Source organism: Hydra viridissima, unplaced genomic scaffold (assembly GCF_058129835.1).
Source record: "Hydra viridissima isolate aposymbiotic clone 2 unplaced genomic scaffold, HvirCarnegie_v1 scaffold_4, whole genome shotgun sequence".
Classification (NCBI taxonomy): Eukaryota; Metazoa; Cnidaria; class Hydrozoa; order Anthoathecata; family Hydridae; genus Hydra; species Hydra viridissima.
Genome location: NW_028324303.1, coordinates 1255275 through 1271470, shown reverse-complemented (window position 1 = coordinate 1271470; position 16196 = coordinate 1255275). Strand labels below are relative to the sequence as shown.

General features: G+C 37.2%; 1 protein-coding gene across 1 annotated transcript; it reads left to right on the top strand.

Moving 5' to 3' along the window:
* The first annotated feature begins 12569 nt into the window (after window positions 1–12569).
* On the top strand, window positions 12570–15407 carry LOC149889339 (uncharacterized). The gene has a single exon (XM_090085323.1). It carries the CDS (start codon window positions 12575–12577, stop codon window positions 13514–13516), a length of 942 nt encoding a protein of 313 aa, XP_089941449.1. The 5' UTR covers window positions 12570–12574; the 3' UTR covers window positions 13517–15407.
* Window positions 15408–16196: the final 789 nt, after the last annotated feature.

Genomic DNA, 16196 nt, shown 5'->3' with positions numbered 1-16196 from the left:
ATTACAACAACACAAAACACTCGTCCATAAAAATGACTCCAATTGAAGCCAGCGAGGAAAAGAATAAAAATATGGTCTGGATGAACCTGAATGGAAAGATACAAAAAGAAAGACCAGAACCGAAATTTTTAATGGGTGACAAAGTGAGGATCACAAAAAAGAAGACCAATTTTGAAAAAGGGTGCACGCCGAGATGAACCGAGGAGGTTTTTACCGTGTCAAAAATTCAGCAAACGGATCCACCTACGTCTAAAATTGCTGACGCCAACGGTGAAGACATTCAAGGCACTTTTTACGAGCAGGAAATGCAAAAGACGCATCAAGAAATATTCAGAATTGAAAAAATAATTCGCAGAACAAAAAGCAAATCATTGGTTAAATGGAAAGGATATCCAGACTCGTTCAACTCATGGGTGGACAATAAAGAATTGATCCGTTTGAAAAAATGATATAAAAAAATTTTCTTTTCTTTTTAAAAAGATGAATTTTGTTACGATTGAAAATTTTGACGAGGGCAGATTATCGGTTTGAGAAATATATTCCGCAACCAAACCAATTCAGTACCAAAAGATTCCGCTTTTTTATGAGTACCCATCTGGAAAAGGTCCTTTTATTTTAAGAACCCCCGTTTTGTTTTCTCTGGGTGTGTTTGAGAACTGCAGTTTTGGAACGAACGAGCTGGAGGGATATTCCATGTCCTTTCTCGGTTTCAACGAAAAAAACGGAATGAGCGAAAAAGAAAAAAAGTTTATCGAGACGACTGAAAAAATATCAAAATTTCTTCGCGAAAAAGTCAAGGAAATGATTCCCACTTTGAAAAAAGGAGGAAGAAAGAAAAAAATAACGACAGAGGATTTGTCCATTTTTAAAAACAAATCCGATAATCCACATGCAGCGCCCATTTTTTTCGGAAAATTGTTTACAAAGAAAAGCGAAAAAAACATTGAGGTTTTTTCTTTGTTTTTCAAAAAGGAGAACAAAAAGATGGTAAAAGCAGATCCTTTGGGATATGTTCGACAAAAGTGCTACGCTGTCGCCTCTTGAAAATTGAAGGTGTTTTTGTCGGAGCGCAGATCGAGTCCATTCAGGTTAGGATTCCCGAAGCGGTCATTGCAAAAAATGAGCCTTCAGTTCAAAGCATCATGAGTGACGATTTGGATTTGGGTGAAATGGAATCTGACGAAGAAATGTGAAAACACGAAAAAAAATGAAAATAAAATGAGTTAAAACATTTTCTTTTCATATAAAAAAATGCATGCCCCTCAAAAGTTTTTTAAAAACGTTGCCTCGGTAGAAATACACGTCGATTCGAACACGGAAATTTCGAAAATGTATTTGGGACACATGGATGAGAGAATCAAAGAGTTGGAGCGATTCAAAGAGTCGGATCGAACCAAAAATTTAGAAAATTTGGTGGAAAGAATGAAAGAGTTGGAAAATTTGGTGGAGAAAATCAAAAACCTGCAAAAAAAGACATCGCAAAATATTACTGTGGCAAAAAAAGATTTGGATCATCCAAATTGTTTTAACATAAACGGTCATCATGAGATTTTTGCTCAGAAAGACATTAAATTTGCTGCTCTTTCTCACCCGCCAATATCGTTGTCCGTTGGATTGAATTTTGACAAAGGAATTGCTGTCGTCACTTTGATGAACAAAATAAGTGACCAATTAAACTTTTTCAAAAACGATGTGATTTTTTCAGAGTCTGCGGATGACGTCATTTTGGATGTGAGCAACATAGTACTAATGACGTCATAGTCAAAAAAGGCGAAAAGCTTTGCAAAATAAATCACATCGATTCGAATTAAAAAAATCTGTCTTTGTTAAAAAGATGGAGATAATAAAAAACACTGAAAAAATTTATCCAGTTCTTCCAACAGCACCATCCGATAGAGGACACGTTTACCGCCTTCAAAAAATAAGCGAGATCCAAAAAGAAATGGAGGATGAAAAAGTGAAAAGAATGGCTTTGAGCAAAAAGTACCATCGAGTGGCAAAAATTATTCGTTTTGCGGACGATGGGTTGCAAACGTTGTGCATTGTTTGGGGATTACAGGTATTGCACTTTTGTCAACCGTCGTTGCCACCCCAGTTTCGATTGCGTGCGAGGGGATTGCGGTTGGAATGGGTGCTTTGTCCATTTTTGGAAACCATCAAAACAAAAAAATGATGATAAAGGCTGAAAAGCACGAAAAATTAAAAGTTCTTTCCGAGTCAAAATTGAACACGATTAGTGATCACATTTCAAAATCGCTCATGGACGGGTTTGTGAGCGATTCCGAATACGAATTAGTTCTCAGCGAGCTTCAAAAATTTAAAACCATTACCGAAGAAATCCGAACAAATGCAAAAAGCAGCATTGACGAATTGGCTAAAGAGTCACTGATCCAAAAAGGAAGAGAAGAAGCCATTCAAGCATTTAACAACCTTTATAAAAAAGGCCAATAAACAAAAAAAACACAAACGAGTTTTCGTTTTTGTTTAAGTTTTTTTCTACGTATTTTAAAAAATGGAGTTCTTTAAAATACATGACCCAAAAAAGAGAGATGAGATCGTAAAAAATTATATGGCTAACAGGGAAAAAATTTACAATGAGAGCCTCAACGCAAACGTTTCAGATGCAAATTATCAGACTGATTTGACCAAGTTTTTCAAGCCGCTGATCGAGAGCAACGAAAAAGTGAAAAACGAGATAAAGAGCATTGCATACAAAGAGGTTGGAGACACTCCACTGTCTTTGACTTACCCAGAAAGCGATACGCCTTCTGAAAGTTTAAAAAGTGCTGAAAAAACTTTTGGAAAAATGAATGTTGGAAATATAGCATTGGAATATTTGTCAAAATACGCAGCCAAAAAATTTTCTGCAGACAGAGTTTTTGGAATCCACGCAAAAGAACGCGGAAAAATGTTTATTGGAAACAAAGAAATTTTTATCGATGAAAACGACATCATTATTGATGGAGAAAAGTACAATGGGACGATAGGTTTTTGGGAGTTGATCACAAGATCCAGACCTGATATAACAAAGGTAACAAACGAGGACTTGGAAAATTATGAAAAAATACTGGTTGAAACGCATGCAATGGAGAGAGAAGGGAAACCAACCGTACCAAAAGCTTCGAGAAGCGAAAAGTGGGATAAGATTGTTTCAAAAATTTGGGAAAAAAATTACACAAAAACAAGGGGAATAAAAGGTCGTGGAGTGATCATTCTTCCGAGCGATCCAAATGCTCTTGTGCAAAGACTTAGTTTGAGCATCGCCGCTGGTCATGCTGGAAATATTGCATCGAGAAACGAAGCTGTGGCCATTTGTGACGAGCTTTTGAGGCAGGGGGAAATAAACAAAGAGGAATACCGATCGATTCAAAAATACATCGAGTCGTGAAACACGATGGCGAATTAAAAAAATATTTTCTCATTTTAAAAATGCTAGTTGTGAACAACAGAAGATATGTAAAAAAGAACGTCGGAGGAGGAGGAGGGATCGCGGACACGTTTAAAAATTTTTTGAGGAGAATGATAGCTTCAAACGCATCAAAGTCATCTCTTAATTTATTGAGGAAAACAGCAGCAAGCGAAATTGGAAGAGAAGCGATTACAGCCGCCAGATCTGCCGGAAAAGAATTGGCCTCTTCGGCCATATCAACCGCCAGAGACGTTGCCATCGATAAAGGAAAAAAAGCGATTGAAAAAGTTTACGCCAAGACGGGGACGGTGAATCCAAACCAATTGGCCAGCACGATTTTGAAAGAAGCGTCAAAGGTGAATCAGTATGCATCTATTAATCCGATGGAAGAGCTGCATAAAAAATGTTTGGTTCGTCCATTCAAGTAAAAAAGAAAATGACAAAAAAGAACGCTTCCAGAATTCAAGATCTGGTCAAAATAGGGAGCGGGCTTTTGATTGCGTGATTTTTTTTGACGAATCAAAAATGACATAAAATTTTTTTTCTCATTTTAAAAAAATGATAAACACCGACAGATTAAGAGTTGATGAAATGCCCGAGTACGACACCGGCATTGAAAAAGTTGATTTTTTCGAGTACCTTCCAACAAATCTCGATTTAAATTCTTCAGGATCGATCGTTTTTGAGATTGATTGCCAGTCTGTGCAAACAGTTCCGTCTGAGGCTTACATCCTCGTCGAAGGAGTTCTGAAAAAAACAGACGGAACCGCTTACACAGCAGCAAGCGAAATTGCTCTGGTGAACAACGCCGTCGTGTATTTGTTCAGCGATGTCACTTACGACTTGTCAGGACAGCAAGTGGAAAGAGTCATGTACCCAGGTCAGGGAACAACCATGCTTGGATTGTTGAAATATCCTTTCGGTTTTTAGCTTTCCGATGGTTTGAAGCAAATGTGGTACAAAGACACTTCAAACCCCACTGGAAATGCAGGGTTCAACGTCAGACGAGACCACTTGTTTGCAGACACAACGTCTATTGGCTCATTTTCTTTTAGGGTACCTTTAAAACACATTTTTGGTTTTTGCGAAACCTACAGCAAAGTCGTTTACGGATTTAGACACACGATCACCTTTACAAAAAAAGAATACGACGACGTCATTTACAGAGCTGGAACTGTTACAGCAGGAGTGATCGACATCAAAAAATTTCGACTTTTCATGCCTAGAATTGAGCTTGATGTTTTGAAAAAATCCGAATTTTTAAACTTGATGGCAAAGAAAATTTCCGTTCCGGTGGATTACAAAGCAAACAAAGTAGAAAGGCAAGCCGTTCCCGCTGGTTTCACAGAATTTACCTGGACCCTTGGAAGGATCACGGACAAAAGCGTTCCGAGATATATCGTGTTCGGCCTTCAGACAAACAAACCTTCCAGTCAAACCGCAAATCCAGCCGTGTTCGACCATTGCGACGTCAACAATTTTTTCGTGACCGTCAATGGGATTAAATATCCAAATTACAATTACGACTTGAATTTTGGAGAAAAGAAAATTGTCATGGCCCATTCCGACGCGTTCTTGTTTGATGAAAAATATTACGGCACAAACGAGCTTGTTTGTCAATCCGGTTTGTCTCTGCTTGAATATAAAAATTTGTATCCGTTGTTTTTTGTCGACATCAGCAAGCAAAAGGAAAGAGTTGTTTCCGAAACGGCTGAATTGGTTGTCAACCTAAAATTCAGAACGGCAGTGCCCAAAGGCACCGTTATTTTTGCAGTGATCGTTTCCGACAAAAAATGCAATTTGTTTCAGACGGAACAAACATGAACGCTGATTATTAGATCAAAAAGACCGTCATGAGGTTCTTGACAAAAAAATGATTTAAAAATTTTTTTTTCTTTTTAAAAATAAAACATGTGACTAACAAAAAGTTATCTGAAAAATTTGCTGAGAGAAAATGGAGTCACAAAAACCTCAAACAATTTGTTGACTTTGATGATGATTGCGGTTGAGAACAATCTGATAAGCAAAGATTTGCTTTTGGAAAGTGCAAAAGAATACAAGCCGGTGGGTCGACCGAAAAAAGAAATAAAAACGGAAATGGTGCAAACGGAAAAGATGAAAAAACCGATCGACCCAAAATACGAGAGGCTTGGTTCAATTCGAAAAAAACCTGTGTCTGTGAAAACGACCAACATCGAAACCGGGGAGGTTGTTGAATACGGATCCCTTTACAAAGCGATGAAAAAGACTGGGCATGGCTGGAGATATTTGGAGCGTCGAAATGGAAAAGTGGAGGATGGGATCAAGATTGAGATTTTCAATTCTGAAAAGCTCGAAAACAGAAAAAAAACTCCAAGCCCGAAAAAATGAAAAAAAAATCTATGTCCGAAAAGAAATTTTTTAATTCTCTGAAATAAAAGAATTGAAAAAATTCTCGGAAAAAAAAAATGAATTAAAAAAATTTTTTTCTTGGCATAATAAAAATGGAAAACAAAATGCGAAAAATCGGCAAGACCGAAAAAATCGGAAAAACCAAAAAAATTGATTTTGAGTTAAATAATTTTCTTGGCAATAAAAAAATGGAAAACAAAACCGTCAAAGAAAAAAAAGTCTCAATGGCAACATTGAAAAGTCAGGCAAAAGACCGAGCGATAAAAGGTTTTTCAAAAATGACCAGGGAACAGCTCGTTGAGGCTATAAAAACAACAAGACCTGTCATTGGTCTCAATCCTGTAGCTCGTAGACGGACGACAGATGCGAGGTCAATTGTTCCTGCTCCTCGTTCGATTGCTCAAAGCCCAGTTTCGAGACCGGTTCCTGCTCCGCGTCCTGATCCTCGTTTGATCGCCCCGAGTCAAACTGCACAAAAGCCTGTCATCGCTCCGAAACCTGTCATCGCTCCGAAACCTGTCATCGCTCCGAAACCTGTCATCGCTCAAAAGCCTGTCATCGCTTCGAAACATGGCCTACTATAGTGACAGGCCGAGTAAACGTACGGCTTTTAAAAAAACTGTAGGCGAGTTTTTCTTTTAATAATTTGTAATATGGCGCGATCAAGGAAAAAGACGTGTTCTTTCAATTTGATATTCAATTAATTTCAATTATATTGCATGTGTATTAAATTTGCATTCTTTTTAGATCTAAATAATTAGATTCATAAAATATGGTTTTTAAGTGTTGTGTCTCAGGATGCAGAGGTAACTACGATGTTACAAAGTCTGTGAAAGTTTTTCGCCTTCCAAATAAAAAAAATCTGGATGAACGAAAAAGATGGATAAGTGCTATACCTCGAGATAACATTCCAGATGGCCCAAATACTTTTATTTGTGAAGATCATTGGCCTAAAAACTATGAAAAAGTTTTAGTTTACGGAAAGTTAAGACCAAAATATCCACCATCTGTATTTTCTTCTGTAAACTCAAGTCAAATTCCAACTCCACAGGCACCACCAAGACCAACAAGTAAAGCATTACCATCTTTTAGAAGTATTGTGCCTGATGAAATTGAGGATTTTGTAAAAGCTGACAATATTTCATCCTTTGATGATTTGTGTGAAAAAATAATGTCTAAATCTATATCTTTTTCTTTTTCAATAATATCAAATATCTATGAAAACTGTTTACATCTTCAATCTGCTGATATATTAGACAACTTGGGTGTTCCAAAGTTTATTTTAAAGATAAAAAATGATTTATCCTTTGATAGCTACCACTGTGGTATTAAGTGCACCATAAAACCTCTTTCTTACAACCATATAAATACTATTAACTGTATTAGTTGTCTCCATGCTGCAATACACTATCTGAATTCATTACCAATTGATCACAAAAAAAGTATTATTATTGAACAGATGTTAAGTATGAACTCCTTAGTGTTTATTGGTGAAAAAAAATATTCTCCTGATATGGTTGCCAGGGCATTTGAGTATTTTTCACTCTCAAGAACACTTTATTCTCGATTACGTGATGACTATGAACTACCAAGTATATCACTGATGACAAAATTGACATCAAAAGTTAGAAATGTTGGAGATGATGATTTTTTAAAGTTGTATTTTGACAAATGTTCTATTTCTCAAAGACTGGTCATTCTACTAATTGATGAAATTTATGTTAAACCACAGTTAACATATCAAGGAGGGAACATTTTTGGTAAATCTGTTAACTCCCCAAATGAATTGGCAAAAACAGTTTTGGGTTTAATGATTTGTTCTTTGTTTGGTGGAAAACAGTTTTTGTATAAAGCATTACCAGTAACAGGTTTAGATGCTAAATTTCAGTATGATCAAACAATGCAAACGATTGAAACAATAAAAAATTGTGGTGGCTCTGTTGTTGCTATTCTTTGCGACAATAATAAAGTAAATAAAAAGTTTTTTGGAATGTTTAATCTCCGTAATACTTGGTGTACTAATGATAATATTTTTCTTCTTTATGATTTTGTTCATTTAATAAAATCTATTCGTAATAATTGGCTTACAGAAAAATGCCAAGAACTATGTTTTACTTATGAAGGTGTTTCAAGAACTGCAAAATGGTCAGATCTTAAAAAACTTTTTCAACATGAAAAAGATGCTATTGTAAAACTGTCTAAACTAAATGAAACTGCAATTTTTCCTAAACCAATCGAACGTCAAAATGTGTCAACTTGTTTAAGAGTATTTTGTGATGAGACTGTAGCTGCTTTAAAAACTCATTCATCCATAAAAAAATGTTGATGACACTACAGTTTTTTTATCTATTTTTATTAAATTTTTTTAAATTGTTAACGTTAAAGGACTTTATGAAAACATTTGTACTAGAGATGAAAATCGTGCTGTTTTTTCATCAAACAATGATGAACGATTGAACTTTCTTTTAAATTTGGCTGATATGGTCGAAAAAATGGCACCTGAAATACACGGTCAAAGAATAAAAAATTTAACCAAAGATACTTCTTGTGCATTTTCCCATACGTGTCGTGGAATGGTTGAACTAGTGAAACATTTACTAATTACAAGTCATAAGTATGTTTGTCTAGGACATTTTACTAGTGACCCTATTGAGAAAGCATTTGGAAAACTTCGACAAGGATCAGGTGGTACCTATTTTATAAATGTTCAGCAAATATTGCAAAAAGTTGACATAAAAAAAACAAAACTTTGCTTAAATATTGGTATCATAGCTAATGATTTAGAAGTTTCATCAAGTCATTTGTGTGACAAATGTAATTATGTAATGCAAGATGATACTTTGTTGAATGTTTTTCATAATCTTCCTGTTATTGAAAGCAATTTGTCTAAAGAAATTAAAATGTCTTTGGTTTATATTGCCGGCTATGTCAGTAGAGAAGATCCTCCAGTTGAAGATACATTATTTTGTTTTGACCAATTTGGAGAATATATCAGAGAGATTAATCATGGTGGGTTAACTTTGCCTGGTGATAACATCTGCCATTGGATATTTTATTCGTACATTTTATTTCACCATCTTTACAAATGTGTCTGTCGTGTTAGCTTATCTAACAGCTTTTTGATGGTATCTGACTTTTATGGATTTACCAATGTTTCAAAAAAACATTGTAGAATCCTTGCCAATATATTTTTTAACAATTATTGCCACCTTTACTCCCCGCGATCTTCAAAGGAACCCAAAATGAAAATATTGAAACTATCTTAAACGTGATATATATAATATTGTTTTTTTTAACTAATTGTAGTTTTATTTTGAAAAGTTATGTTGTTGTTTTTTTTTCATAAAGATGTTTGAGCTCTAGTACTATAAAAAGTGAGTCTTTACTATGTTATAATGAAATGCGGTTTGCATTTAATAAACGATTTTTTTCATTTAAGAGGTTTTATTTGTTACAAAAACCTTTATTTATGATAAATTAATTACTATCTAATGAACTAATGAATCTATTTATTAAATAACCTAAAAAACGAATGCTTCCGTAAAAAAAACAACTCGCCTACAGTTTTTTTAAAAGCCGTACGTTTACTCGGCCTGTCACTATAGTAGGCCATGCTTCGAAACCATCAACAATCCCACCGAGGCCTATAATATGGAAACCAGCTCTTCCTCCAAAACAAGCCAATTTGCAAAAACCTGTCGTTGCGACAACATCTGTTCAAGAGCCGTCGCGTTACATCATTGACGCTCCTGTTCCAGATTCGCCTCCTGCGATGACTCCTGGATTTTTTTCAAGGTTAACGACGCTTGTGAAAAATGCGGTTGTCAACAGTTTCAACAGCGTGCTTGAGTTCGTTGATCTGTACTTTCCAGAGCCGGTAAAAAAAAGATTGAAAAATAATAAAAGAGAACTAAAAAAAAGAATATTGTCTCTCAAATCGCTCGTGTTCGGAAAACCCAAAATTGATTTTCAATTAACCGCTCACGCGCTGAGACATGTTGCAAAACAATTTTCGCATCAAGCCGAAGGAGATCATCGTGACGTCTATGACTTTTTGGATTTGGCAAAAGACGGAGCGATAAAAGTTCTTCAAGAAAATAAAAACAAAAAAGTGATCCTTGTTTTAACTTGTGATATGGAGAGCGTTAACCTTACTACTGGAGAGGAAGTGCATCGAATCGTACCTTTTTTGTCAAAACCTGGGACTATTTTGGAGTCGACGGATTTGAGAAAATTTTACGACACGGCAAAAGATGAGATTTTGGAAAACATGATCAAGTACAACAAGATGGGTTCGAATTGCACAGTGTCAGCCATCTTGAAAATGGACATCAATTTGATTAATTACCGACCCATCGGAGGACGTACGTACATCCCTCTCGACGACTTTTTGGCGAGCAAAAAAGCAATCATAAACCTGGAAAACGAAGACAACGAATGTTTTAAATGGTGCGTCACAAGGGCGTTAAACATGAAAGAAAAGCACGGTGAAAGAATCGACAAAGACTTGATTGAAAAATCGAAAAAATTTAATTGGGAAGGGATCGATTTCCCGGTCAAGCTCGATCAAATCAAAAAATTTGAAAAAAGTAATCCAGAAATAAGCGTCAACGTTTTCATGGGTGAAAATAAATCTGTTCAACCTTTACGAATAACCAAATTTTTGCAACCAAAAAATGAAATTGATTTGATGCTTATTTCAGACGAAAAAACGAACCATTATTGTCTGATTAAAAATCTGAGTCGACTCATTTCCTCCCAAGCATCCAAAAAAAACAGAAAAAAATATTTTTGCAGAAATTGTTTGCAAGGAATGAAAAGCGAGGAGGATCTTTCAAAGCATTCATCCTATTGCAGAGAGCACAGCGCTGTTCGAATTGATCTTCCTCCAAAAAATTCGTTCATGAAATTTGAGCACATGGAACGGTCGATGAGGGTCCCATTTGTGGTTTATGCTGACTTTGAAAGTTTTACCAAACCGATGGGCTCGTGCGAACAAAATCCATACCAGTCGTACACCAAAAAGTTTCAAAGACACGTTCCAAGCTCCTTTTCCTTTTACATCAAATGTTTTGACGAAACCATTTACAACAGAGGGCCCACAATTTCAACATCGACAAGCGAGGACGACGACATTGCCGAATTTTTTGTCTGCGAGTTGGAAAAAGCAGTAAAAAAAGTCTATGGAAGGATCAACAGAAAAAATATGGTCTTCACAAAGGAGGATGAAAATAATTTCAAAGCCGCAACCGTTTGTCACATATGCGAAGAAAAAATTCTCGATACAGAAAAGGTGCGCGGCCACTGTCATTTTACTGGAAAATATCGAGGAGCAGCTCACAACGAATGAAACTTAAAATACAAAATCCCAAAATTCATTCCGGTCGTTTTTCACAACTTGTCTGGTTATGACAGCCATTTGTTTATCAAAAAATTAGGAGGAGAAATAACCTGCATCCCATGCAACGAGGAAAAATACATCAGCTTCTCGAAAAAAATCAAAGTGGGAGAGTACATTGGGAAAGACGGAAAAACAAAAGAAAAAAAATTGAATTGAGGTTCATCGACAGTTTTAAGTTCATGGCCTCCGGTTCGGACAGTTTTTAAAAAAATTTAAAGCCGGAACAGTTCAAAAACCTCGCAAAATATTTTGAAGGAGAAAAATTTGATTTGCTTTGTAAAAAAGGAGTGTACCCTTACGATTGGGTTGACTCATTCGATAAGTTTTATGAAACACAATTGCCACCAAAAGAAGCGTTTTTCTCAAAACTCAGCCACGATGAAATAAGCGACGAAAATTGCACGCATGCGCAAAAGGTTTGGAACGTGTTTCAATGCAAAACGTTCAGAGATTATCACGATTTGTACAACGTGACTGACGTTTTGATCCTGGCAGATGTCTTTGAAAACTTTCGGGACGTTTGCATGAAAAATTATAAGCTCGATCCAGCTTGGTATTACACATCTCCCGGGTTGGCTTGGGACGCTTGTTTGAAAAAAACAAAAATAAAATTGGAATTGTTGAGCGACCCAGACATGCTTCGAATGACCCAAAAAGGAACCCGTGGAGGAATCAGCATGATCTCAAACCGACATGGAAAATCGAACAACAAATACATGGGCGACTCGTACGATCCAAACCAACCATCTAAAGTTATTCAATACTTGGACGCAAACAACCTGTACGGATGGGCTATGTGTAAACCTCTTCCAACCAACGGTTTCGAATGGATGACCGAAGATGAATTGTCCAATTGGAAATCGGTTCCGTGCATTTTGGAGGTTGATTTGGATTATCCGGAAAGCCTTCACGACGAACACAACGATTACCCTCTGGCTCCTGAGAGAATGAAAATTGAAAAAGTGGACAAACTCGTTCCAAATTTAAACGACAAAAATAATTATGTCCTCCACTGTGAAAACCTAAAGTTGTACGAACGATTGGGAATGAAAATTTCAAAGGTGCACAGAGGCATAAAATTTGAACAGCGTGAATGGATGAAACCGTACATTGACCTCAACACCGAATTGAGAACAAAAGCCACCAACGAATTTGAGAAAGAATTTTTCAAGCTGATGAACAATTCGGTGTTTGGAAAAACCATGGAAAACATTGAAAAGCGAGTGGATGTGAGACTGGTGACAGAAAAAGAAAAAGCCACAAAATAAGCCTCCAAACCAAATTGCGAAAGTCACACAATTTTCGATGAAAACTTGATTGCCGTTCATATGAAAAGAAAAAATCTTTTTTTCAACAAACCAATTTATTTGGGAATGTCCATCTTGGATTTGAGCAAGACTTTAATGTTTGCTTTCTACTATGATTACATCAAAAAAAAGTATCCCAGCAAAGCAAAGCTGTTGATGACGGACACGGACTCGCTGGTTTACGAAATAGAAACGGACGATTTTTACAAAAACATTTCCGACGACGTGGAAAACAAATTTGACACGAGCGATTTTGACAAAAACCATCCAGCCCTTCAAAGCGTTGGGTTCAAAGTTGGTTTAAACAAAAAGGTCATTGGGATGTTCAAAGACGAAACCGGAGGAAAACAGATTGAAGAGTTTGTCGGCCTCCGGTCAAAATTGTACTCTTACAAAATCCATGAAAAAGAGCACAAAAAATGCAAAGGAGTCAAAAGAAATGTCGTCCAAAAATACATCACCCACGACGATTACAAAAACTGCTTGAAAAGCAAAAAAGAAAAAGTAAACAAAATGAACGTCATCCGATCCCATTTGCACGACATTTACACGGAAGAAATCAACAAAGTCTCTCTCAGCTCCAACGACGATAAAAGAATCATTTTGGAAGATGGTATACACACGTTGGCTTATGGGCATTACAAATTAAAAAAAATTGCAGAGCCAGAAACAGAGCCAGAAACAGAGCTAGAGGCAGAAACAGAGCCAGAGCCAGAGCCAGAAACAGAGCCAGAGCCAGAAACAGAGCCAGAGCCAGAGACAGAGACAGAGCCAGAGCCAGAAACAGAGCCAGAGCCAGAGCCAGAAACAGAGCCAGAGCCAGAAACAGAGCCAGAGCCAGAAACAGAGCCAGAGCCAGAGCCAGAGGCAGAGCCAGAGGCAGAGCCAGAAACAGAGCCAGAGCCAGAGGCAGAGGCAGAGCCAGAAACAGAGCCAGAGCCAGAAACAGAGGCAAAAAGGTTGATCGCAGAGTGCAGAGGGATAATCGCGGAGTCAAAAAGATTTTAAAAAAATTAACAAAAAAATGCGGGAAAAAAAGGTAAGTGACAAAAAAAAAATTAACAAATTAAAAAAAATGAACAAAATGATCAATGTGGAAGAAATTATTTTGCCGAACGAGGCTTTGACCAATTTTCAATTGATGGAAGCAGCAAAAAGACTAAAAATAAAAAACTTTCGAGGGTTTTTTGTCAGAGACATATTGCCAAAAAAACCGAGAAAAAAAGAATGCGGGATTATCAACACGGGAGATTCGAGCACTGGAGGGTTTCATTGGGTGTGCTGGTACAAAGACGGTGATGAAAAATACAGCTTTGACTCTTACGCTCAACCCCCTCTTGTTGAGCTAGTCGATTATTTAAAAAGCCCTGTCTTTTACAACAGCGAAAGGGTTCAATTTGGAAACACGTCTTATTGTGGTCATTTGTGCCTTTACGTTTTGAAAAAATGTGAAGAGGGAAACAGCTTTCAAGACGTTATCAACACCCTTTGGTGATTGCAAATTGTATTTAAAAAAATTTTTACCCTTTTAAAAAATGATTGACAAATTCAACAGAAACGAATTCAGCGCTTATTTAGAAAATCATACAGCAGACTCAACAAGCAGCGTTTATATCAAAACGGATGGATCCAGCACCATCACTGCAGACATTGATTTTAACTCTCAAAAAATCATTAATTTGGCAGAACCAACCAACTCGCACGACGCCGCCACAAAAAATTACGTTGACACGCATTCGACAGGAGGAGGAACTGGAACGGTGATTGGAGCTGCGGACTTGGATTTAAATTTTCACAAAGCGATCAATTTGAACGAACCGACAAATGCGCAAGACGCCGCGACAAAAAGTTACGCAGACGTTTTGTTACAAAAATTCAACTTTTTAGGGCTTGTTCCAAATTCAAGCTTTTCGTCCTTAGGATTAAAATTGCAAACGGTAGCATCAGCTGCCACGACAACAGTTTTCACTTACTCGGACGGACCTGGTGTTCTAAGAAGGTTATGGTTGGCTCTCAGTGGAAACTTTCCTGGAAATGTTTTCATTCGAATATTTACAGACGGAGAAATTAACGTTGGAAATTATTCAGAAACCACGGAAGGAATAGGAGTGGACAGCACTGGACTTGCTTGCGACTTGCTTTTTTCTCCCATCGGCGGACCTTTTTACGCCAATTCTTTGCAAGGATGCAACGTTTTAAGCAACACTTCGTTGGGAGGATATTTTACTCTTGACATGCCGTTCAGGACAAACGTCAGCATCCAATTGGTCAACAAAAATACCTCTACAATCACTTACTGGATTCAACCGTTCATTTCCACTCTTTCTTCCATTCCTGCCTCCATCCCTCTTTTCAAGCTTTACTGCAAGACCTTCAGATATTTAAACACCACTTACGGAAACGAATATGTTTTGCTTGACACAAATGGAAAAGGAAATGGAGTTTTTCTAAAATACATCAGGATGCACATCATCGGCGCTTCTGGAAGCTGGTGGGAATCGAGAGTCAGAATGTACGACGGCAATTTACCTCCTGGAAACGGAACCGTTCTCAGTCCTTGGACACCTTATAATACAAACAATTATACTACTTTTTCTGGATATGACGGTAACAGCAAATGCATCTTTTCCTCGTCTGGATTGGAAGATTTTTATTTGTCTTCTTGGAACGGATCAAACATATCCTCGTTCAACAACACATCGACTGGACTGCTGTTACAATCCAGCTCAACCATAGGTTCCACCACCATTTCCTTTTACAGAAATTTTGCAAATGCAGACTCCATGCCCAGCGTCGCAGCCGGAAGAAGGCTCGTCGTCACTCTCAACTCCGGCGACGCACAAGTCGGTCAATCCGGAAGCTTTAACCTTCTTCTCGGACAAGCCTATTATTACGCCTAATTCTCAAGATTTAAACACCTTTACAAAAATTAAAGTTTTTTTTCATTACGCGTGTTTTATCACGTCATGAAAAAATAAAACGTTTTCTCGTCGTCGTCAGGAATTTTTATCCCAGAAAAATTTTCAACCCCGCAATTATCAAAAAAAATCATTTTTGGCTCAGAAAATTTTCAACCCCGCGATTATCAAAAAATTCATAACGGAGATGAAAAATGATTTTGTCCCAGAACTCTCCTTTTATAGTAGTGGCTCTCATGAATGGATTGCTGGAGTACAGCATTGCCGTAGAGACGCCGCTCTCTGCTCTGACCATGCTTACCGCAAAACTTACAACGATTGTATAAATAACTGGTTCTAGGAGGTCGTTCCACTTCTATGGTGGAAATATGTTGTTGAAGTAATAGGTCAGTATGGCATTCCAGCGATGATGTAGACTTATGGTGTTTCAATATCTGAAATCGCTATCGGACACCGTGAAATACCAATTGTGAATACGGCTACATCATCCATCTGTTTGACATCTGATATTCCAAAGATGACATTAGGAAGCGGTGTAGTTGACTCATACCCAAACTTTTTATTAAAATCTGGTTTAGGGAGTAGTGTTTGTCTTCCCGAAGATCACATTAGGAATCAATCGCTGCCGTTGGTTGGTCTGTTCGTTAAACCAGGGAGTGGCACATCTATACTTTTAGTACCAGGTTTAATGTAGATATTGAAGTCTTCTGGTGAGTCAATGTTAGATCATTTCCCGAGGACAACCATTTCTTTAACACTCACTTTGCGGT

Excerpts from the sequence above, each read along its gene's own strand:
- LOC149889339 (XM_090085323.1), top strand. The coding sequence starts at position 12,575 with ATGTCCATCTTGGATTTGAGCAAGACTTTAATGTTTGCTTTCTACTAT.